Source organism: Alosa sapidissima, chromosome 11 (genome assembly GCF_018492685.1).
Source record: "Alosa sapidissima isolate fAloSap1 chromosome 11, fAloSap1.pri, whole genome shotgun sequence".
Taxonomy (NCBI): domain Eukaryota; kingdom Metazoa; phylum Chordata; class Actinopteri; order Clupeiformes; family Clupeidae; genus Alosa; species Alosa sapidissima.
In genome coordinates, this window is record NC_055967.1 from 29,491,938 (window position 1) to 29,516,212 (window position 24,275).

The 24,275-nt window shown below is 40.7% G+C and overlaps 1 protein-coding gene across 4 annotated transcripts in view; it reads right to left on the reverse strand.

Moving 5' to 3' along the window:
* The window catches only part of vps9d1 (VPS9 domain containing 1), a 44,314-nt gene that overhangs the window by 15,052 nt on the left and 4,987 nt on the right, over nt 1-24,275 (reverse strand). For all 4 annotated transcript variants that reach the window (XR_006035207.1, XM_042111018.1, XM_042111020.1 and 1 more), the window contains exons 3-12: nt 13,423-13,617; nt 11,016-11,163; nt 9,017-9,128; nt 4,613-4,675; nt 4,160-4,212; nt 1,952-2,039; nt 1,748-1,833; nt 1,135-1,634; nt 872-1,001; nt 70-275 (exon numbers count right to left, since the gene is read on the reverse strand). Coding sequence is in view for 3 of the 4 variants with exons in the window: in XM_042111018.1 (XP_041966952.1) it covers nt 70-275; nt 872-1,001; nt 1,135-1,634; nt 1,748-1,833; nt 1,952-2,039; nt 4,160-4,212; nt 4,613-4,675; nt 9,017-9,128; nt 11,016-11,163; nt 13,423-13,617 (1,581 nt within the window). In the remaining variant the exon portion in view is untranslated. The remainder of the gene's footprint in view (nt 1-69; nt 276-871; nt 1,002-1,134; nt 1,635-1,747; nt 1,834-1,951; nt 2,040-4,159; nt 4,213-4,612; nt 4,676-9,016; nt 9,129-11,015; nt 11,164-13,422; nt 13,618-24,275) is intronic.

The window sequence follows — 24,275 nt, forward strand, 5'->3', positions numbered from 1 at the left end:
AGCATATGCAAATCATTCCTGTCCCTGGGATGAGGTTTTACCAGAGGACTTAAGTCAGACTTAGCTTACCGATGCACTCCAGTTTCCTCTGGGGACAGCAGTCCCTGCACAACATCTTCAGTTCCTGCACTGCTGGCTCATATGCATAGGCACCATTCAGCACAGATTGGTTACTGTGGAAGAGTTTTGATGGGACTCCAATGTCACCTGGTGACGCGTCTCGGTATAGCCTGGCGCTGATCTCAAAGGCCAGCTCTCGCTCGTGGTACACCTTTCTGTAGGCCACACAGAGACAAAACACAAGACCCAGAACTTTTAATGTTGCTGGCAGCCCCATTGCGAAACTACTACTCTAAGCACACCAAATAACAGTAAATACTAGCAGAAAGGAGATGGGGATCTTACCATAAATTACACTTTATGGAAATAGGAAGAGTAAGAGCAATGTAACATCCATAGCACTGTTATAAAAATGCTTTGCTAGTGATTTCCCCCACAACAAGTCAAGAACTCCACCTAGTGTTAGCGTATGATGACTGCAGTTTCATAAAATGAGTATGGATGTTGTGAACTGACAAAAGCCATGGCACTATATCTATTTTACACTGAAAAAAAAAATCAATAGCACCTCAGTCTGTTCATACATAATCGTCTCTGATCTCAGTCGGACCTAAAGACTATAGTTTCCCTCGGGGATCAATAAAGTATCTATCTATCTATCTATCTATCTATCTAGTTCAAAGTGCTCCTTTAGAATGAAACCTTATTTCTAGTCACTCAAACACAAATGCTGAGCAAGTGTACGGCAAAAGCTCTACTTTCCTTCAGTAGTTGATCTCAATGGAGGTCGTCCTGAGCTCCTATACGTTACCTGAACAATGCGAGAAGGGGACTCCATAGTGGTGTGAAGAAAGCCTCTTCTATGCTGGCCACACATATGTCTTTGGCACTTGCAGTGTTGAGACATTCGAATGACAGCAAACATAACGATAACAGTCGATCTAAAACGAACAAGAAAGTGCTATTTACACAATGAACTATTTACAAAGTTCTGCAGAAAGTTGTCACTGCAGTGATAAATTAGAATGAGCAACAGTGCTCAGTGCACACACACACATGAACACACACACACACCAATTGTATTGTGGATGTCCTTAACGATGGTCTTCAGGTGCTCCTTGAGGGCCCGCTCCTCCTGGTCCTGGATCTGAGAGTCGACTTCCCCATGCACGGGGTCAGAGGTCAAGTCCAGGTCAGTGCTCTGACCCCAGTCCAGCTGTGTCAGGAACTGCTCCAGGTCCTCGAAGGAGTTCTCCCGGTCAGGCGCGGTGTGGCCGTGAGGCTCGTCGCCGTCGGTCTCCTCGTAGTGTGAGCTGTGGTCGTGTGTGCTGTGGTCGTGCGACAGTGACACGGACAGCGACATGTCGGACAGCGAGTGGACGACGCCCGGCGTGCTACCGTGGGAGCTGTCCGGGTGCAGCAGCAGGCTATGGGCACTGCGCGAGGGCTTGATGGGGGTTCCATAGCCTGCCATGGGGCTTGGGGGGGCATACCTGCTGATGATGGGGTAGAGACGGTTGTACGTGCGGTATTGGAGCCGGTGGAGCAACATGACCACAGGATGGTCAGGGCAGCTGGAGAGGAGAAGAGATACATACAATTTTGTGAACTTATTCTAAGAAAAGTGAACAGTCTTGATATTATGATTCTTTGAGCTGTACATTAACTGTTACATTAAAGACATTACCTGAGCATGTAGTTGACGAGCCCAGAGACTAAGGCGGGATCTTCCGGATTCTTCTTCAGGTTTGCCTTCCACATCTTTGGCCAGTCCTTAGCGAAACAACGCACATGAATTAACCTACTACAGCACACTTCAACATGTCAGCAATATGAGAGCTGTAGCACACCATATCTAAAGGTAACATCACCACACGGAAAAAAGACTTACATGATCTTGTTCATATTCAAGAATGTTAGCATACAGTAAGCGCTGTTCCCGGTCTTCTGCTGACATGATGCCGGACGAAGCAAACCTCCTACACACACAAAACATAAATAAACAGCTGTAAGAAAACTCCCATTAACAAACAACAAAACAAGACTGTTTTCAAACCAAAGGACAAACTGAAAGGACTGGGCTTAATGGTAATTCATTCTCTTTCTGGGAGGACCATTAAAGAGTTTATGGCTCATTTCTATGTGAATACAAACAGGATTGTTTCCCAATGCCACTCAAAACAACTACAGATTGCTAGCACCACCTGTTGTACAATGCATTTTACTGCAAGCAGTTTTGACAGCTACATGGGTAGTGCAGTCAAAGATTATACATAGGCGGAGCAAGATATTTCATCAGGAGCCACTTCCGGGAACCGGGATCGCACGAGGGGGGTGGTCAAAATCCCCCTTTTATGCAGAGCAGAGGCAGCGACTGCTCCATTCAACTCTATGGCCATAGCTCAGAATTTCACCACATACGTTAAGATCTTGGTTCTATAGAGTTAAAGGGGAACTTGGCAACTATTTCAACGTAATAAACCCGTTTAGAAATCATTTGGATGGTTAAATGACCTGTTCCGGTGAAAATGGGGACTTTTCCCACGGCCCCTAGCGTCCCCAGGCGGAAAACCAACCTTGCAACATTGAGACTACCGTCCCGGAAAGAGAAGTGAGAAACAAGAAACTCGTTTTAAATCGTGTTTCTTACCTTGTAAGATCCACATTGTTCTGCCGAACTTATGCTAACCGTTTCGCTAACTTGTAAACAAATCCATGTGCTTTATCGTTACCTTTTTCCACAATTTGAAATAGCCTAATGCACAATTTCTCCAGCAGAGGGGGAAATACAGCTAATCCTGCCAAGTTTCCCTTTAAGTGGAATGTGAATTTTGGGCATGTTTTCATGATCCTCAAACCCTTCTGACCATTGTGCACAAGCCAATACAATATTTCCACAAATTGTTCCCAAATATCTCCTCTTTAGAGCTAGCTCTAAAGCCATTCAGGCTCTAGAAAACACCTGCCCTAGACGCAATTTCAAGTGCCATTGGTAAAAAAAAAAAAAGTGTGTGTAATTAATTTATCAATACATTAATTTACTCCTGCACCGTTTCATCAATGCCCTTACACTGCCAACACCTAAAACTACTATATATTTTTATATTCCATAACCTCCCCATAAACCTGTGCAAAACCTGTGTGTGTGTGGTTGTGTGTGTGTGTGAAATTGTGTGTGTATTTGGAAAATAGCCCCACCCTTCACCCATACCTAGAGACTGGCATGGTTTTATTTCAGTTAGCCTAATAGCTGGTTTGATTTGCATTGAGATGATCTTATGGAAAGTGCCCCATGCCAAACTCTAGGTGTGGTGAAGTGTATGTGATTATGTGGGGCTATTGTAATTATTTTAATTCCAAAGGCCAAGGGAACTTTATCAGAATGCATAGTATCCTGGATTCATGAATGATTCATTCACTAAGAAAATTTGTGTCCATAAAGGTTTAGTTGTAGTGATTGTGACATGCAAAATTCACCTTTGTTATTAAGTGTGGTTCTACAAACCGTTCATATTAAACGCAGCACTTTGTTCTTTCTGTAGTTACTTCATGTAAGTATGACTGTTCAGGGATCGCGGTCCCTTTAAATGTTATGAATGTGTGATGACGTATAGCTCCATGTCTGTTTTGTTGCTGGACAGCGGCATTTTTATTCTCAGTGTTTTGTTCCTATGAAAATAAACGACACACGCATTTGTGTGCTCAACATGAGAAATTGTCTTTTGCGATTTACTGCAATTTCCACATAGTCAACTTTAGCATGGGTTCTTAACATATGCACAGCACTGTATAATGTCTATTTATACTCTGTACATAGCCCTTTATCTAACTATATACACTGTTGTACATAATTAATCTCTATCGTCTACATAACTGCACAGAATACTGTACTCAACCTGTACTTTGGTATTTAATGCTTCTTTTGCACTTCTGGTTGGATGTCAACTGCATTTCATTGGCTCTGTACCTGAACTCTGCTTAATGGCAATAAAGTTGAATCTAATCTAATCTAATCACTCTAGTCTAAGTGAAGAAGTCTCGAAGTGAAGCAAAACAAAAATATCTAGTAGAATACTACAGGTTTGTGGCGAGTGTCTACCTATTGGCCTCCTCCTGAAGCCGCAGTCTTCGCTCCTCCATCTTCCTCTGGAGCTGTGAAGTTGAGGAAACTATTCAACTATTTTACTATAACTGTTAACTGTTACTGTCTTGACTAGTGTATTCATGAATTACAGGTGAGTTCTCAGGACAAGCACAGACCCACTTAATACCGCTCACTTACTCACAAAACTGTTGCTTCATGAGCCAGACTGCATATGAGAAAGATATCTACAGTGGTGATTTAGTTAAATAGGCTGTTCCTCTCTGACCCCCTTCACCCATGTTACAAGACAAAGGCCAGACCAAACAGACATAGCTTTTCTAACAAATAAACATCCCAAAATCCACTGTATAATATAGGGCTGGCAGCATGTCACAGTTGAAGTTTGCCTGTGTTTAAAGTGTGTATTGAGAGACAGCAACGTCTCTCGAATCCCGTGATAAAGGATACAGCATCTTGTCTGGCTTTGGCGATGATGAGGTTTTCCATCATTTGCCGCTGGAGGGAGAGGGTCTGCGTTTAAAAAGAAAAACGTTTAATGAAATCAAAAGATGAGAAACAGAATTCACCCATTATTTTGTCTAACATAACGCCTTTCTGTGTGTTGTGATCAGATCTCGATAGACTACAGTAAATGACAGGCTACTACCTAAAAGTCTACACTCCACAACCCCAAACAAAAGTGTCCTAGTTTATTCCAGATATAGGACTAGGCTACTGACCGATCCAAACTTCGGTAAAGTTAGACAGAAATTGGCAGAACGTTTTCATTGCATAATAGAGAGCTCCATCTAACCGTAGTAAGGTAGAAAACAAGCTACAACCCGGTTTTCATTCGAAAGAACCGTGTACATATGTGGATAAATAAAACGCATCCCTGTGAGCATTTTGCTTTCAGCCGAGCATCTAGGGACCATCTACAAAGTGCAAAACCGAAAGTGGATACAAATACATTTAAATAGCTTCACTGTTATTGAGCCTAGTGCTTCCAAAATCATAGCACACAGCTAGTGCTTCCCTAGCAACACACTACACCTGGCAATTAGCCCATTTCACAAGATGGGGCCGCTGTGTAAATCAACTTCCTGTGGAACAGCACAGTCATATAGACAGCAAAAGAAAAATCCACAGGAAAGACAAAAGCAGGAAGACGTTTTACCCTGCCAATTAAGGCATCATTAACATCAACGAGGCCAGACACCTGGACACTGTGAAATAGGCTTATTACGGGAAAAACGGACTCTCCCTATTTATAATATATTTTTATTGGGGGTAAAATTCAATAGCTTCACTGTCATTGAGCCTAGTGCTTCCAAAATCACAACACACATCTAAGGCCTCACTAGCAACATATTACACCAGCTAATTATGGAAAAACAGACTCACCCTATTTAATCTATGTTTAATGGTTGAAAAATTCAATAGCTTCACTGTTATTGAGCCTACTCTGTCCAAAATCACAACACACATCTAGGGCCTCCCAAGCAACATGCTACAGCAGATAATTATGGGAAAATGGACTCGCCCTATTTATGATGTTTTTAATGGGGGAAAAAATTCAATAGCTTCACTGTTATTGAGCCTAGTACTTCCAAAATCACAACACACATCTAGGGCCTCACTAGCAACAGACTACACCTGCTTTTTTGGAAAATTATGCTCAGCCTATTTATAATATATTTTTATTGGGGATAAAATTCAATAGCTTCACACTCATTGAGCCTAGTGCTTCCAAAATCACAACACACATATAGGGCCTCCCTATTAACATACTACACCTGCTTGTTTTGGGAAATTATGCTCAGTCTATTTTTAATGATTTTGTATTGCAGAATAAATTCAATACCTTCCCTCATTGAATATAGTGCCTCAAAAATCACTCCACAAATCTAGGGTCTCCCTAGGAACATACTACACCTCGTAGTATGGCAAGATCTAGCTCTGTCTATTTTTCATGATTTATTTCAGAGGAAAATGTCAATGGCTTCACTGTTATTGAGTCTAGCGCTTCCACAATCCTTCTACACATCAAGGGTCTCCCTACGGTTGTACTACACACATCTACAGTCTCTTTATTGTGATAGCTCAGCTCTAACATGCCAGGTCTGTCTTTCTCCCTGGATGGCCTTGCTGCTTGCCTTGATTTTTTCTTCAATAAAGATTAATGAAAGACAGGCTGATCAAGAATTTCCCAAAGTAGTAGGTGTAGCAGATAGGGAGACTCTAGATGTCTGGAGTGACTTTGGAAGTGCAAGACTCAAATAGTCATTTTTCAAATAAAAATATATTATAAATAGGGCGAGTCCGTTTTTCCATAATTAGCTGGTGTAGTATGTTGCTAGTGAGGCCCTAGATGTGTGTTGTGATTTTGGAAGCACTAGGCTCAATGACAATGAAGCTATTGAATTTTACCCCCATTAAAAAATATATTATAAATAGGGCGAGTCCATTTTTCCATAATTAGCTGCTGTAGTAGCCTATGTTGCTTGGGAGGCCCTAGATGTGTGTTATGATTTTGGAAGCCGTAGGCTTAATAACAGTGAAGCTATTTAATTTTTCCCCCATAAAAATATATATTATAAAAAGGGTAAGTAATTTTTTCCCCCTAAATAGCAGGTGTAGTCTGTTGCTAGTGAGGCCCTAGATGTGTGTTGTGATTTTGGAAGCACTAGGCTCAATGACAATGAAGCTATTGAATTTGTCAACCATTAAAAATAGATTATAAATAGGGGGGGGGGGGGGGGGGGGGGGGAGTCCGTTTTTTTCCATAATTAGCTGGTGTAGTATATTGCTAGTGAGGCCCTCGCGGAAGCGGAGCGCATACACGCTGCTCGCATGCACTTGCTCGTCTGGTGTAGCCAATGGAAACATATCTTTGCAAAAGTTCTGTGGCCATTCCATGTTCGTCAAATACGGTTCTTGCATGATTGTTCAAGGACTGAAAAACAATTGCTTTAGCTCACAGGCCTTTTCTCCTCCGTAGGCTACTGCCGTATAATAGCGCTGAAAATTTTGTGGCATGCATGACTGAGCAGGACTGTGCATGACCTTTTTTGTCAGATCATGGAGAGATTTCAGGTGTGCAATAACTTTAAAAGGAGTTTTCATATGTTAGGGTGGTATGGGCGATTACTATTGAAATGTTAAAACCGAATTGTCCACTGAAATCAGGACTTAAACAACCCCTGAATTCATAATGGTGGGTGGGTATAAATTGGGTACAACCCAAATTATTAATTGCACAAAAATATTGTTTTTTTGTTAAAAAAAAAAATTGGATTAGATTCCCCATGCTAATTTAAAAGTAAAAATCACATAGGCCTATTATTTAGGAGGACTACCCTCGCAAAAAATATGGGTATGTTTGTTTCAAATGAGTAGCCCTCCATATGATTTCGGGTCTTCAGGTAGCCCTCATTCCCAAAAAGGTTGGAGACCCCTGGTGTACACGGTTCTCTCGGATATAAACCGGGTTGTAGCTTGTTGTCTACCTTGCTACGGTTAGATAGTAGAGCTCTCTATTATGCAATGAAAACGTTTCTCCTATGATTTATTGAACAGCAAAACGCGAATCTTGCGAATCTGCCAATTTCTGTCTAACTTTACCGAAGTCCGATACCATGGAGGCTGGCTTATCTATGTCAGTTCTCAGAATTGTAGATTTTACGCAATAGCCAATTTAGCTGCTTTGATCCTTGAGCGCAAAGTGTACAAGTGACCCTCAACATTAGTAAACACAAACAATTTACAACAATTTTCCAGTTTGCTGACAAATTAAGCATTAGTCACATCTTCACCGACGGCCTAGTCATATAAACCGAACCAACTGAATTACTGTCACACACACACACACCACCATAAAGTAATTCAAAAAACAGCCTCTACCTTAAGAAATGTCTTAAGTTTCTTCCATTGAGACCGGAGGTCCATCTTGCTTTCCCGACGTCGGTGAAACATTTTTGGCAACACGAACAAAATAGATAACTCTACAGGCTCCGGGTTCTATTTCAGACTGGCAAATTGTGTTGGCTAAAAGGTGAATATGTGCATTCATTAAGGCAGTGTCGATTAGGGGCCTGTATCGAAATACAACACTCAAACGTAAATGTAAAATCGTATTGGTAGGCTAAACTTCCAAGCGTCTGTCCCCCAAACTTACTTCACTCCAAACATTTAACATTTAGAATCTGACTCACAACAGTGTCCTAACTCCAAGTGAACACGCTTTGGGTTACTTGCCACTCACTCACATAGCCTAATCATTCTTCCGACAAATCGACCCGCGAGAAAGCGATCACCTGGTCAAAAGATGAGACATGCGCAAAAACGAAACACATTTAGCCGCCCACAACATAGCAAGAGGCTGTCGGCCCACTGGGGGCAGATCTGGCGGTCCGCTTCCATTTTGCTCATTGGTTCTCTGGTGGCCCGCTGGCGGGTTGCAGACAAAAGGGCCAGTAGGCTAGGCCTATTTTGCCACTATTGGTCTGAAATCTTTTTAATTTGTTCAGTTGTACTCCATACATTATTTTAATATCATTTCGTGTATTTTCTTAATATTCATGACAAGTTAAATTTAAAGAGACGGTGGTCCAACGGCGGACCACAAAAGTGGTACGCCAACGGCGGCATAGGCCTACCGCGGTCTGCCAATCTGGGTTGGGATATTTAGGTGGTTGCGAAATTGATAGCGCGAAATGTGTAACTTCCTCTTATTAGGTCTACTGTTGTAATATCTGCGCATAGTTTGCCTCCTCCACCGCAATCTTTTAAAATTGTAACACAATTTTGTTCGCAACTAGGCTACAGCTCGGCCAAAATACGCGCAAACACACACAGCGTGAAATATCTTACCAATGATGTTTTCTGCGTTGCCTGTCCAGGAGTAAGTCTAGCCATTCGAGCCTCATAGTTTGCTTTCAACTTCTCATTCAGACGAGATGCCTCCTCAATTGGGGTGAGTTCCCTGATATCCCACAGAAATAGTAAGCATCATTATGCGTCTTCAAAATAGCCACAGGGCACAGATGAATGGCTCAGAGATGGGAATGACATCGAGCATAGAACAGCCAGCAACATCTCTTCTACCCAAAAATGTGTGTGGTGACAATGATGTAATATGTTTTAGATGCTACTTGTGCCAAAGAACACCTTTAGTCTACTTCTGAATGATAAATGAAAAAGTGAAAATATCTCTGTGCAGCTTGACAAAGAAAATTTGAAAAATCGACAAAGGCAAAAGTAGGCTATATTTACTAGGTGGATCATTATATCAGACACTTAAGATATTAATTATTTGTGTATTTTGTGACTTTTAACCATAGGCTATGCATGCTGTTAAATGTAACTATTACATTAAATCAAGACTATACTAATTTGACAACATGAATGATATACAGTACAGGCCAAAAGTTTGGACACACCTTCTCATTTCAATGTGTTTTCTTTATTTTCATGACTATTTACATTGTAGATTCTCACTGAAGGCATCAAAACTATGAATGAATGCAAAGTTATTTGGTCCACTGATGAATATTTGTCAAGTTATGGCTTGCTGAATGTGGTATTAAATTAAAAAACAAATAGCAACTTTGAAGAAACTAGAATATAAGACATGTTTTCAGTTATTTCACACTTTTTTGTTAAGTACATAATTCCACATGTGTTCATTAATAGTTTTGATGAATCTACAATGTAAATAGTCAAATAAAGGAAACACAGTGAATGAGCAGGTGTGTCCAAACGTTTGGCCTGTACTGTCAATCATCTCAGAGAGCCAATTTAGCCATTCAGGAAACAGTGATCAGCATTTCCTGTCGCCTCAAGGCCGTAACATGCTCCTGTGTCTGTCTAGCGCACAAAGCATGTGACGAGAATTGAGTCATCAACGCACATGTAGTCCAGTCATTTTAAGCCAAAATAGGGGTCAAGGTTGAACAAATTGCAACACAAGCAAACTTAACTGATTTTGAATCCTCAATATGTCCTGTGTAAGGGAAAAAAAGCCCCGAAGAATCCCGATAGGGGAAAGTTTCGAAAAAGACCCAAATATACCCTATTCATGCGCCTATTTAGTATTTTTCTCACGTGAATAGGGGAAAAAAATTAACCTTCACATATCACCATGAAAATTACTGAGTTGATTACTTACATCAAGACAAACAAAAAATGTATTATAAGTTTTTTTAAAAATTTTTGTTAACATGGGCAAACAGGGCATAATGTAATTACGTATAGTTAATTTGTATAAATAGCACAACGGAGCTAATAGTCCAGGCAAAGGTCTGACCCAAAACTAATTGCAACAGAATTTATTTTCACATTTTTATATTTCAATTGGTGATCTTTACACCATAGTAAAAGACCACTGATGAATATTTGTCAAGTTATGGCTTGCTGAATGTGGTATTAAATTAAAAAACAAATAGCAACTTTGAAGAAACTAGAATATAAGACATGTTCAGACATGTTCAGTTATTTCAAACTTTTTTGTTAAGTAAATAATTCCACATGTGTTCATTAATAGTTTTGATGAATCTACAATGTAAATAGTCAAATAAAGGAAACACAGTGAATGAGAAGGTGTGTCCAAACGTTTGGCCTGTACTGTTAATCATCTCAGAGAGCCAATTTAGCCATTCAGGAAACAGTGATCAGCATTTCCTGTCGCCTCAAGGCCGTAACATGCTCCTGTGTCTGTCTAGCGCACGAAGCTGACAAGAATTGAGTCATCAACACACATGTAATGTGGGGGGTTTCATGTGCTTCCCAACAATTGGGACTGTGCGTCAATGACACACACAAATGTACACAGAGTACCACTTGCTTAAGTCACCACTGATTTCTGACTTACTTTCTGTCTGGGTTCTCCACTGTCTGCAGCCTCTGGAAGATCTCAGGGGGTAGAAAGGGGGAGGCCGTCCCCTCTCCCTCTGATAGGACACGCCGGTGCCTGAGACGAATTCTAGCGTTTGGTCTGCTATGGACATCTAACTCTATGTCTGCATCATTGATGGTAAAAAAAACAATAAAAAGCCCGTTTGAACACATGCGTGACACTATAATTAAGCCCTGTGTACCTATTTGACCTGATTAAACATTTCTACTTGTCACCTGTGGGTCACAAGATGGACAACCTGATTAAATCACTAATCTGTTCAGCAACAAATATAGCCAAATACCACCCCTGAATACTCTTCTAAGAGTCCCATGACAGGTCCAGAGTTCAGAGATACTCTAGGGTGGTTTCTTATAGACCTTTGGCAATTGAATTGCAATGGCCGCTTCATATAGACCCTGAAATATAGCCGCGGCTGAAATTTTTGGTACCCTTCTATGGATAAATTCAATCTGTCTTTCAAATTATTTGAAACTGCTAAAAGTATCAGCATTCATCATTGCTCATTCCATGTTTAATGCAAATTAGATTATGTTGATTCTTCATTCAAATTAGACAATGTTGATTCTTCATTCAATAGAATATGTTGTTGCATAACCTTTAAAGGCAATAACTTCCAACAAACACTTTCTGTAGCTGAATGAGATTCCTGTATCTGTCAACAGGTAGCAACAGGTAGCCTACTCTTCCTGAGCAAACTACTCCTGCCATCTCAGGTTTAGACAGATGTTCAATGAGATTTAGGTCTGGACTCATAGGGGACTTCAGAATAGTCCACTGTTTGTTCCTTAATCCTTGACCTGTGACTGAGACTGAGTTTTCTGACACTGAGATATACAGTATGTTTCGCTCCAGGATGCCTTCTAGTCTTGTGATTTCATTGTGGCCTGCAGAGTCTCAAGGCCCCCAGCCCAGATGCAGCAAAGCTACACCAAAACATAACCAAGCCTCCTCAATTTTTCAAAATAGGTACAGGTATGGTGTTCTTTTCTTGGTCTTAATTTTTTTGGTCTGTGAACATAGAGCTGATGTCACTTACTGAAAAGCTCCAGTTTTGTCTCATCAGTCCGAAGGACCTTTCTCCAGAAGGATTGTGACTTTTTGCATTTTAGCCAGTTCTAGTCTGGCTTAAAAAAATGTTTTTCCTTTCAACAGTGGAGTTCTTCAAGAAGTCCACTATTGTCCAAAAATAACAGATGGTGTGACACAGATGGTGTGACACTGATGTACCTTCACCTTGAGTTCACCTTGGAAGTTCTCTTTGACTCTGTGTCTTCCAATTTGCACTATCATTCTAGCTGGGTGTAGCCAGACTCAAATTATCATTACAATTTGGTAATATGCAATTTGGATTTGATTATGGTGCGTATTTCAACCTAGCCTGAAAGCCAGCCCAAATTTACACTGCCCACATTTGAGGATGTCAAATGCCTTCATCGCTGTCTTTTAAAGTTATTGCACTGTCAATATTTTGTATAACAGATGCGATAGCGGAATCTAACCATCTCTCTTCTGCCAACCAAATCGACTCAAGCTCTCTGTGGACATGGATGACTGCTAGCTACACTGCAGCTCATCTTTCCTCCATCATATAAAGCCCGCCCAAATGATTTGATTGGCCTGAACACATCTTAACAGGCATAGACACTTTTCAATGATTTTGTGGGCAGGATAAATTCAGGTTGGATTCCAGGCTACTCTCCCTCTGTTCAGTCTAGGGTCAATTTTCCTCTGGCAGCCCCATCCAGCGAGGTTGGTCACAGTCCCATGCGCCTTACATGTGCAACTGTAATCACTGAAACATCAAGCTGCTTGGTGATGTTCTGATTTTACCATATTGTCTATAATTGTCTTTCTGATCCCCTCAGGTAGCTATTTCCTTTGATTTCTCTGGTCCATGTTTATTTGGTGTACACAATGATACCAAACTGCAGAGTGACTACTTTTCTCCATCTAAATAGGCTAAATGACTGAATATAAGATAAAATACATCTGTAATACTAATAAAGGGGAGTTCATTTTAAACATCACTGTAATCCAATATGTCGTCATCTTTTTAAAATTATCTCTTTTGAAACATTACTCTATTTAATACCAAAGTCATACAGCTATACAGGACAAATTCAGCCTGTATAATAGATCTACATAATAGAACATAACACACATTCAGAAAAGTTTCTCTTGCTATATTTCTCTTGCTATCCTTTTAAATGGCTGTGGTTTTTATATTTTTAAATATCTTTTCCAAGTTTCCCATTGTATTGTTATATTTATAGGATAGATAGATAGATAGGTAGATAGATAGATAGATAGATACTTTATTGATCCCCAAGGGGAAATTCAAACTTGAAATTAGCGTTACCTGTCTTCTCAGGTGCAGCTGGCGTAGTGTTGGCCACAACTGGGGGAAGGCTGGAAGAGGTTGTCTGGTCGGGCAAAGATGTGTAGGACGGTGGTGGAGGTTCCTTTTGTTTTGCAGTAAATGACTTGATTCTTTCCAGACACTGTTCAGCCAACTTTATCATCTTATCCACTTCCACGCTTCCCATTTCATCCTCTATAATTGGAAGGGGAAATTAAGAGAGTGGAAATAATCCATAACTGGGAAAATTACACTGGTTGAGAACCAAAGATAAAGTCAGGTGGTGTATGCCTGTTTCCTATTACTGTACATACAGAGAAGCATGGGAATATGAGTACTGAACATTGTTGAAGAAATATCTAATATCATCAAAGTTTCCTGTGTTTACCCCAGAGTACTGAAAGTGTTGTGAATCAGCCTCATTTCTGTAAATGTACATACTGCGTACTTCTTATGGTCATCTGTGATTTTTGTACCCATGTGTACCCTGTGTGTGTCTTTGGTCTGTATGCAAGCATCCTTTGTTTATCCTTGAATTCAATGAAAGCCAGTCTAGGCCTTTTGCCTATCACCAGGTGTGAAATGTTAATGTTTGTAGAACAGCATGTGTCCAGGCCTCTGAGGAACTTCCCAGGAAAGGGGGTAGTTTTAATTAAAAGACAATAGAAGCTGACCAGACCTGATGAAGGCCTAATCCTCATCCTCCCTTTCTATTGCATATTCAAACTGGGTTGGACCTAGAGGTCACTCCTTCTTTTGTTTGTAACATAAAGTTAGTACACTATTTCAGAGAAGTCAGAGAATACTGAGAATCTGGTGAAATCCATGATGGGGTGAAACAAACATGTACTTCTCTCCCTTGAGGGCCACTGGCCCCTCATTGAAAAGAATAAAGCCTGGATCCTGATCTTGCATCGTCCTGATTGAGTCTTAAGAGAAATATGGTAGTAAAAATATACAATCAGTACCCAAAGGAGATCAATTTTGATATCACTGTGGCATTTCGTCTGTACACTAAATAATAATGAAAAACATTAAGACAATTGACCGATTCTTAGCCCTGCCCATTGAACGCAAATAACCCTTAGCTGTTCTAAAATCAGTGTAATCTAAAGACTCGAGTGGCTTATTGCTTTTCTAAAACGGTTACTGCATATATCTGGCAAGATTTCATAAAATAGAGGCACAGCAACAAGAAATGTGACAATGTATTCATAGATAATCATTCTTCCACCAAGAAATATAATCGAGACGCAGCTACTTTAACTTTTGTATCAAGAACGAAATGCGCTCAAGGTGTATGTTTATGCTGGATTTTACAACGGCATGGAACGCGATTCAGCAAATCATAATCAAGGACTGGAACTATCCGTTTTAGAAGCTTAGTGAGAGAGCGAGAGGTGAGAGAGCGATCACAGATCAATAGACAAAAGTAGGAAGCCTCATCTCTTGTTGGTCAACTCTGGTAATTAGTCCATGGGCCAGACCAGATACCGGTACCATCTGGGTGGGCAAATTCTAGTTGTGATTTTTTTTATACCTACACATCCCTAGTTTATGTTTTGATATGATGCTTAAATTTCACTGCTTGTTCTATAATTTCAATTTCAACTCTGAACTGAAATCAATGAGATTTTTTTTTCATGAATGTGCACTCTTGATATCATTGGCTTTTACGTGCTGATAAGGATAGTGACTGCCCACCTAGACTAGTTATATAACTTGATCGATTCAAGTGCGTTTGAAGGATGCCAGAGTGTCTTGTTTATAAACAGAGGTATTCTTTGGTCCTGGGACACTTTAAGTAATGGAACTAGAGATGTTTAGATGGAGATGTTGGTTCATCACAGATCCATATGACTGCTCCCACATCATGTTACTACCTTGCTTTTGATGGTTCTCCCAAGCCCTGCCTAGTTCGGTCAAACATTTAGTCCTTGGGCCAAAGACCCAAAATATAGCATACCGGTACCATCTGGGTAGGCAAATTCTAGTTGTGATTTTTTTTATACCTACACATCCTTAGTTTATGTTTTGATATGATAGACCTCTGAGATTAGTAGCTTTTTAGTGGTTATCACCTAATGAAGTAAACCACCCTCTAATATAAATCGCATTTTAGATGCCTGGTGCATATCCTGGTTGAAGCCATGGTTAAGACACTTGTCAGTGTTGTATAATATTGTGTTATTGGTATCATCTTAAAGAGTACATCCTAAGCTTTCATTTAAGCACATTGGTGAAGCCCTCTGGCAAACACAGGTCACTGGAGCTCTCTGAACCCTCAAAAACACAACATTTTCCACAATTTCCGCCTAAACTATACACTTTCTTTATGCCCTGTGGCATCAGAGAATATTACAGATACAAAAGACAGAAACTGAAATACTCTCTGGACTCCAAGGATTCTGGAAATGTATGTAAGTACATGTATGTAATTGTGTTTCTATTGTCATGCCAAGTGTACATGAGTGTAAATGTAACATTTTGGCTACAGCTCCATCAGGTAGCCTATGTAAAGTAGCTGGGTCATCCTTAGCATGGAAGAAAAGTTGTGCACACACAAATAGAACTATTGTTATTAAAATGTTCATTTAGGTCTATATTTTATTGTTTGTAACTGATCTGATTGAATTTGATGGAGAATCACTCTTCACATCATAAATATTGTGTAACCATACAGAAACAACATTTTTTACATGGCAATATTATACATATTTTTAGGGCCCTGTTTTCCAACCTGGTGCATGGCGGGAAACAGGTTATTAGCGCAAAGTTTATTCGTATTTTGCACGTCTCTTTTTTTGAGCAACATACCCAGGGGTGTGGCAATTAACGACCTAAGGAGGGGTTCTGGTGCGTAAAAATCGCTATCGTACACTACCTAAAACGCATTACGCCACTGACCAACAGAAACCTGCATGGTCAGAAGTCCATGGTGAGTTGTTTATATGTTATTATGACCGCCGCGCAGCGAAGCGGCAGTCATATAGGTTTAGTCAGATTTTTCTTTTTTTTTTCTTTCTTTCTTTTTCGCATGCTCAAATTTCCGTCAAGGATTCCCGGGACACTGAAAGACCGGGGTACACGAAACTTGGTGGGCATGTAACCCCACATGGATAGCATGGAACCATCGTTTTTCGTTTTGATCTGTAGCCCCCCCGCTGGACTGGACACCCTGAAAGGAGGGTAGGGCAGACACAGTTTTCTGTGAATATCTCGAGAACCGTAGGGTTTAGGAGGACCATTTTTTTTTGTATGTTGATCTCAAGGGGCCATGTCAACCCATTCCATAACTACTCATTTCATGTATAGCGCCACCTAGTTAAACACAAAAAAGTAACAATGAGGTGTTGTAATCGCAGGTATCTGTGACCTAACATAGTCAAAACTGCACAAAATTGGAAGTGTAGGATCATTATGACACCCTCTGTATGCACGCCAAGTTTCGTGGAATTCCGTTCATGGGGGGCCACATAATAAATTAATTTATGTTACTATACACCAACTGGCCTGTAGGTGGCTGGAGACAGTTTTCTGTGAATATCTCGAGAACCGTAGGGCCTAGGAGATCCACCTTTTTTTTGTATGTTGGTCTTAAGGGGGCATGTCAACCCATCCCATTACCACTTATTTCATGTATAGCGCCACCTAGTTAAAAATTAAAAAACACACACATACGCAGGCAAACACACAAACACACATACGCAGGCAAACACACAAGCACGCACACACACACACACACACACACACACACACACACCCACACACATAAACATATACATGTACACGCACACATGCACACAATTCAAGAATTTCTCAGAATTATGAACAGGCAAGATGGGGGTGGGGTTGTATAAAATGAATTTTACATGTGAAATCTATGAACTAATCATGTTTGTCTAGCAGATAGCAGTGAGAATTGAGTGTGGATAATGCAATTTAGTGAGACAGTTAGAATCATATAGGCCTTTCAGCGTGATTTATTTTTGTGGAAAAAATGTGCTGGACTGGGCGGCCGTCATATTTTGTACCGCTCTGCGGTACATCTAGTTTTAAGGGCACATTATCAACAGTGATATGGGCGGGTGCACAGCGCACCATGCTTCTCTCATCCAAAAACGCATTGGCGCACATCCATGCAAAACATTACAAATTACACGATAACCATGGGAAACATAATTAGAATAAAGATATTACGAAATACATCTCACAATGAGTAGTTATTTACCATCATTTGCCAATTGGTAATGACGGAGAGGCAAATATGAGCTGAACAGCTAAAGACGTCATGAAATGTAGGCAACTCCTCTGCAGGATAAACGTCATTCGAACATTATTGGGGTAAGTGTTGCTTTATCCAGGCTATGTTTTCGATGGTAACCCATTGTCAGTCAATAGTGAAAGTAATTAACTCTGTATACTGTAACTGTTTTGTTGTTGACTGACACCACGGTGACGTTAGTTTTACTTTGCCAATCAGTTCAAATAATAGGCGAACACAAATGTGTGTAGGCTATAGGCTACTCTGCTAGGTTTTAGTAAAGTATGGTTTAGTGGAATAACTGTTCCATACGGTCTGGCGTGCAAGCAGATTCTATGACTATGAAAATACTGATGCGCTGTTTAAAGTTGCACCACTATCTGTTAAAGGGAATGATATGTGTGCCAAAACACACCCATGACTGATTAAGAAACCTAGGAACGTCTTGTTGCGCCATCCGCCCGACATTTGATAACGAAAACACTCCCAATGTGGACTGGACATCCCACTAAATTGAAATAAGCTTTTCGCAAGTGACCATGTGTTTTAGACTGTCATGATAGGGCCATTGAAAGGGGATAAGTGGACTCAAGGTTCCAACAAATTGTTATCTTTTGACAAATTCCAGAATGACAAGGGAATGGTAGCAATGTGTAACCTATGCTCAGCTTGCCTGTTAAAGGGACACCAGGCAACGTTTTCATGTTAATTAATCATCTTCGTAAGTCGGTATATGTTTAAATGACTCATTACAGGGCAAATGAAGACTCTCTCGCCCGTCCCTACTGCCTGTAGGAAGAATATCCCACTTGCAAGTTCAGTATATCGTACCCACCGACCTGCAGTCTCACAAAGTCTCAGACATCGCGAGGAGGATCAGTTTACATCCTGCATCCACAGCACAGAGGCAGGCTAACGAAATGCTAGCGATTGTTGCAAACATGTGTATAATGGCAGAGCCGGCGAATAAGCAGCGAAAACCCTTGACGGAAGATGCAAAGAAAAGGAAAAGAGCTTCAGACCGAGCGAGGGCTCGCGCACGTATCGACACATACAGATGCTAGGGGGAGTTTTGTAGAGAAAAAGCATCAGGCTTGCCTGGTATCCCTTTAAAGGAGAATTCCGGTGTGATATTGACCTAAAGTGTGTTGAAACATGATACCGAGTGTGAACGTATGTCTCATAGCTCATCTCGACTTGTCCCCTGTACTCAGAAATCTGCCGCTAGTTAGCCAATGCTACCAACAGGGTTTCGATGTGGTGCCTCGGGCATCGGCCTAGCCATGAAAATAAATCACTGTTTTACACCATTTACGAGGCTCAAAGTAGCTCCATACTTCATTGGTAGACTTCCGAGGGCCTTGACATTTACGAGACATGGAGAACTTTGAAAAAGCACTGGTAGTTTATTTACAAGACGATTTATACAGACAGTACCTTAAGGAATTTTACCGTTCGACGCCATCTTGAATTTAGTCACGATAAGTCGAGCGACGAGTACGAATGAACAGGTATGATAAGGGGTCAGATTCCAAAACTAATTCCGTGGAAATGCATGGATTCAGTTGCTTCCAAAAGCAGCAACTGGAACTCATTTGGTTCATTCGATAAGGCATTAGCTGACCACATATTGTTTTCCAGCCTTCAAATTTGGTACTGGGAAAACCCATGACAACAAGCTTTTATTGATAGGTTACTTTCATGCTGTTTATTGACAAAGGCAATTTTTATTGCATCTTCCCCGAAAATGTACACTACTGCCATATCTCAGGAAGTAGTAAAGATAGAGACACACAACTCACACCAAATGATGCGGAAAGTCCATATTTATATTCAACTTCCATTGACATTATAGGGCTAGACCCATTATTTTTGGTGTTATTTAAGAAAAAATGATATTTTCAGCCTAGCTTTATGGACGTCTTTAGTTGGAAACTTCAGAGGCTCGGAGGGCCACCTAAACATCAATAGAATTTATTTGGTTAATGGAACAAAATTATTCTAGAGACAGATTGATTTTCAAACTTTTTTCAAAAAGTGAGGCGGATGATGCACCCTAGTGTGCATATGAAGAGACCTCGGTCCCCCTTGCTTGTTGAAATAAGCCACCATCGTGGTGTTGTCTGTTCTGACCAGGACATGATGGTGTTGTCTGTTCTGACCAGGACATGATGCCCTCTCACAGGCAGAAAACGTCTGAGTGTGAGCCACACTGCCATGAGTTCTAAACAGTTTATGTGCAAAGATTGCATGTGTGCATCCCACAGCCCATTTATCGACCTGTCCTCGGGAGTAGTTCCCTAGCCGCTTAACAAGGCATCCGTTGTCACCACTATCCTGTGTAGGACAGCGTCCTTTGGGGTTCCCTCTGTGAGGAAGAGTGGGCGTTTCTAGGTCCACAGCGCAGCAGGCTGCTGAGATTGCAACGCGGCCATGACGCGAGGGGTGCAATCCCAGAGATGCTCACATGTATAAGCGGCCAAGTGGTATGACTACCAAGGCTGACGCCATGAGACCCAGGAGTCTGAGGCAGACCCTGAATTTCACAGTGGCTCCCCAGGCGCACTCTGAATGAGACAGAGTTTAGAGACAGCCCTATAAAGGTGGTGATCTGATATGGGCGCAGACCGCTTTTCTCCCAATTTATTCTGAAACCCAGTAACATTAGGTGCTTCGTTAGGAGAGCCGTATGTTGCTGCGCTTCCTGACACGAGTCCACGGCCACCAGCCAGTCGTCGATAAAAGTAGCCAGACGTAAACCCTTTTCCAGGAGTGGGGCGATAGCCTCTTCGGTGACAAAGACTTAAGGCCAAATGGGAGGGCTCGTAGCCCACACCTCGAAAGGCAAACCTGAGGAACTTTCTGTGGTTGTCATTGATCCAAAGGTCCAAGGTCCAAATCACATGTCATGTAATCATTAAAGTACATGGAACACCTCACTTTATCGTCACATGTCCATGCTTCAAGTGTCCATTGAAACGTTTAGGTAAATTATACATGAACATTGACAAAGGATAGATAAAAATGTTGACATATTTTAGAAATTAGGGGGTAGGGATACATTTTGTAGAATATAATAGGGTGTTTATCAAGCAAATCATACGCTTTTGATATCAAATTAACCAGCAATAGCACAGAAAAGTTGTGATATTATCATTATGTTGTCAGAATTGTAATAAAAACAAACTTTAGTAATCTGCGGATAGCGAAAACGCATATCAAACTTGGTTAAAAAAAATCACTTGTTGGCTATTCACTCAAGAAGTAGTTGATATATTGCCAAATAAACATGCTAGTGATGCAGGAGGTGTTATACCAGTCAGTTTGATACCAAACATAACCCTGTTGGAGCATAATTTAGTGTATAGGCCTACAGAATGACAACATAGATTTTAAAGTGTCGTGAAAATGTCAGTTCGAACAAAAGCACTAAATATGTCAAAACTATTTGACTGCACCATTTCCCAGAGTGCCACCATGCTTTTTATGAACCATCAGGGTCCCCTTGAGACATCTAGCATAGTGGCTTGCTTTCATACCAAAATTCTCATAGGACTTTATTTTGTGCAAGATGCTGCTGGAGTATACTCCCCAACATGGTTATAAACGTATGACCTTACTTACCATTTAAACTTATACACTTAGCTAGATTACATATGGGTGCCTGATGTAGCTGTAGCCAAAATGTTACATTTACACTCATGTATTTACACTTGGCATGACAATAGAAACACAATTACACTAACAAACCAATGAAGTTCCATGAGCGGAATTTTGGCCAAAGTCATCCTTCTTAGCTTAGTCCTGAAATCACATCCAACAATGAAGTAGTATGGGTAAAGCATACATTTCCAGAATCCTTGGAGTCCAGAGAGTATTTCAGTTTCTGTCTTTTGTATCTGTAATATTCTCTGATGCCACAGGGCATAAAGAAAATGTATAGTTTAGGCGGAAACTGTGGAAAATGTTCACCAATGTGTTTAAATGAAAGCTTAGGATGTACTCTGTAAGATGATACCAAACACAACACTGACAAGTGTCTTAACCATGGCTTCAACCAGGATATGCACCAGGCGTCTAAAATGCGATTTATATTAGAGGGTGGTTTACTTCATTAGGTGATAACCACTAAAAAGCTACTAATCTCAGAGGTCTATCATATCAAAACATAAACTAAGGATGTGTAGGTATAAAAAAAATCACAACTAGAATTTGCCCACCCAGATGGTACCGGTATGCTATATTTTGGGTCTTTGGCCCAAGGACTAAATGTTTGACCGAACTAGGCAGGGCTTGGGAGAACCATCAAAAGCAAGGTAATAACATGATGTGGGAGCAGTCATATGGATCTGTGATGAACCAACATCTCCATCTAAACATCTCTAGTTCCATTACTTAAAGTGTCCCAGGACCAAAGAATACCTCTGTTTATAAACAAGACACTCTGGCATCCTTCAAACGCACTTGAATCGATCAAGTTATATAACTAGTCTAGGTGGGCAGTCACTATCCTTATCAGCACGTAAAAGCCAATGATATCAAGAGTGCACATTCATGAAAAAAAAATCTCATTGATTTCAGTTCAGAGTTGAAATTGAAATTATAGAACAAGCAGTGAAATTTAAGCCTGGTTATCTTCATGACTGTGTAAAGTAGAAAGAATCTAAGTAAAACAAATAAGATTAAAAGCAGATGTTAATAATAAATAATTCAATAAAATAATAAAGTGACATGCATCATAATAATAATAATAATAATATTATTAAAATGGGAAAGCGTCCATGGTATTCATTAGAGTAGGCATGTCCATGTCGAGGAGTCTAATGGCCTTATGTGCCAAATGTTTTTGATGGCAATTTCTATAATACGCTCACCAACCAAATGCTGGAGTTAACAGACTGTTTATTTATTGTTGGTGCGGATTTCAATGCTGTGTGGGACCCAAGTATTAATTGGTCGAACGCAAAGGCTACTGGGGAACAGGCTCAGGTCACAAATGCTCTGAAATCATGGGCCAGCAGCTTGGGGTTTATAGATGTTTCTTGGTGTTTTATGCCCCCAACGTTGTCTTCAAGGCAACGCTGCCTGGAAGGCGCTATGGTTAGGCATGGGTTAAGGTTAGGGTTAGGTTTGGGTGCCTTTAAGTCGACGGTGGCAGCGCTGCCTGGAAGACAACGTTGGGGGCATACAGTAAGAGCTAGATATTTGGCGTGCAGTTAATCCCACCTGTAAGGATTATTCTTTTTTCTCAGGTATACATTAATCTTTTTCCAGAATAGTTTTTCTTTTTGCATCCCTTCAATTATTTCATTCAATTGATAAAGCGGTGTTACTTCCATTGTCTGACCATAAAGGGTTTGCGCCACCATAAAGGGGTCCTTTGCGCCACCATAAAGGGGTCCTTTGCGCCACCATAAAGGGTTTGCGCCACCATAAAGGGGTCCTTTGCGCCACCATAAAGGGTTTGCGCCACCATAAAGGGTTTGCGCCACCATAAAGGGGTCCTTTGCGCCACCATAAAGGGTTTGCGCCACCATAAAGGGGTCCTTTGCGCCACCATAAAGGGTTTGCGCCACCATAAAGGGGTCCTTTGCGCCACCATAAAGGGGTCCTTTGCGCCACCACCGGCGACTGTCTCAACGTGCTGTTTCGTGCTGTTTCAATACTTCTTTATTGAAATATGAATCCTGTATCACTCAGTTTATTGCAGAAATTAATGTTGGCTCTGTAGAAGACCCCAGGATATTGTGAAAAGCGATAAAAGGTTTTATTAGGAGCAATACCATACTAGCTAGGTCACTTCAACCTTCAACTACAAAACCTTGAAAGTGAATTCACCAGATTAGACTCATTGTTGCAAACTAATTTTACTGATAAAATAGCTTTGGAACGATCACTAATCAAGAAATAAATAACTAACATTCTGAAACAGAAATCTGAATTCCTAATTCATAGAACGAGACAACGTTATTATTTCCAGGGCGCTAGACCTAGTCATTTACTTGCCATGAGAATTAGGACCAGTGACCATTTTTGCAGATATACCTGCTATTAAATCTTTAGATGGCAATATCAGAACTGAACCTGTTGAAATAAATAAAACCTTTTAAGACATTTTATTCTAATTTGTATGAATCAGAGGTTACATTGGATAAAACCAGAGACTTTCTAATGAGGGAGACACAGCACTCAAAAAATCCTCCATAGAAATGCATGGGGTTAGTTTGTAACGCCAATATGGCTGTTGTCTACACATATCCCACCCCTTCCTCGGCAAAACGTCGACATGTGAATACATTGAGCCAATCATGTGGTGTGATGTGAATACATTGAGCCAATCATATGTTGTGTTGTGAAGACATCTTCCCAATCATGTGTTGTGAACTCGCCGCTGGAGCAAGATTGGTGTGGTGAAGCCCACGCGCATTTCGGCTGAATAGGATGCCCTATGAGTGCCCAAAAAGCGTTGCAATATGGCCGCCGAGTGGAGGGACTTGCCTAAAAGGACTTTGATAAAACCCACTTTGACAGATGGTTAGATCAGCTTGACTTGCCTCAATTATCAGGAATCGGCTAACTTATACAAATT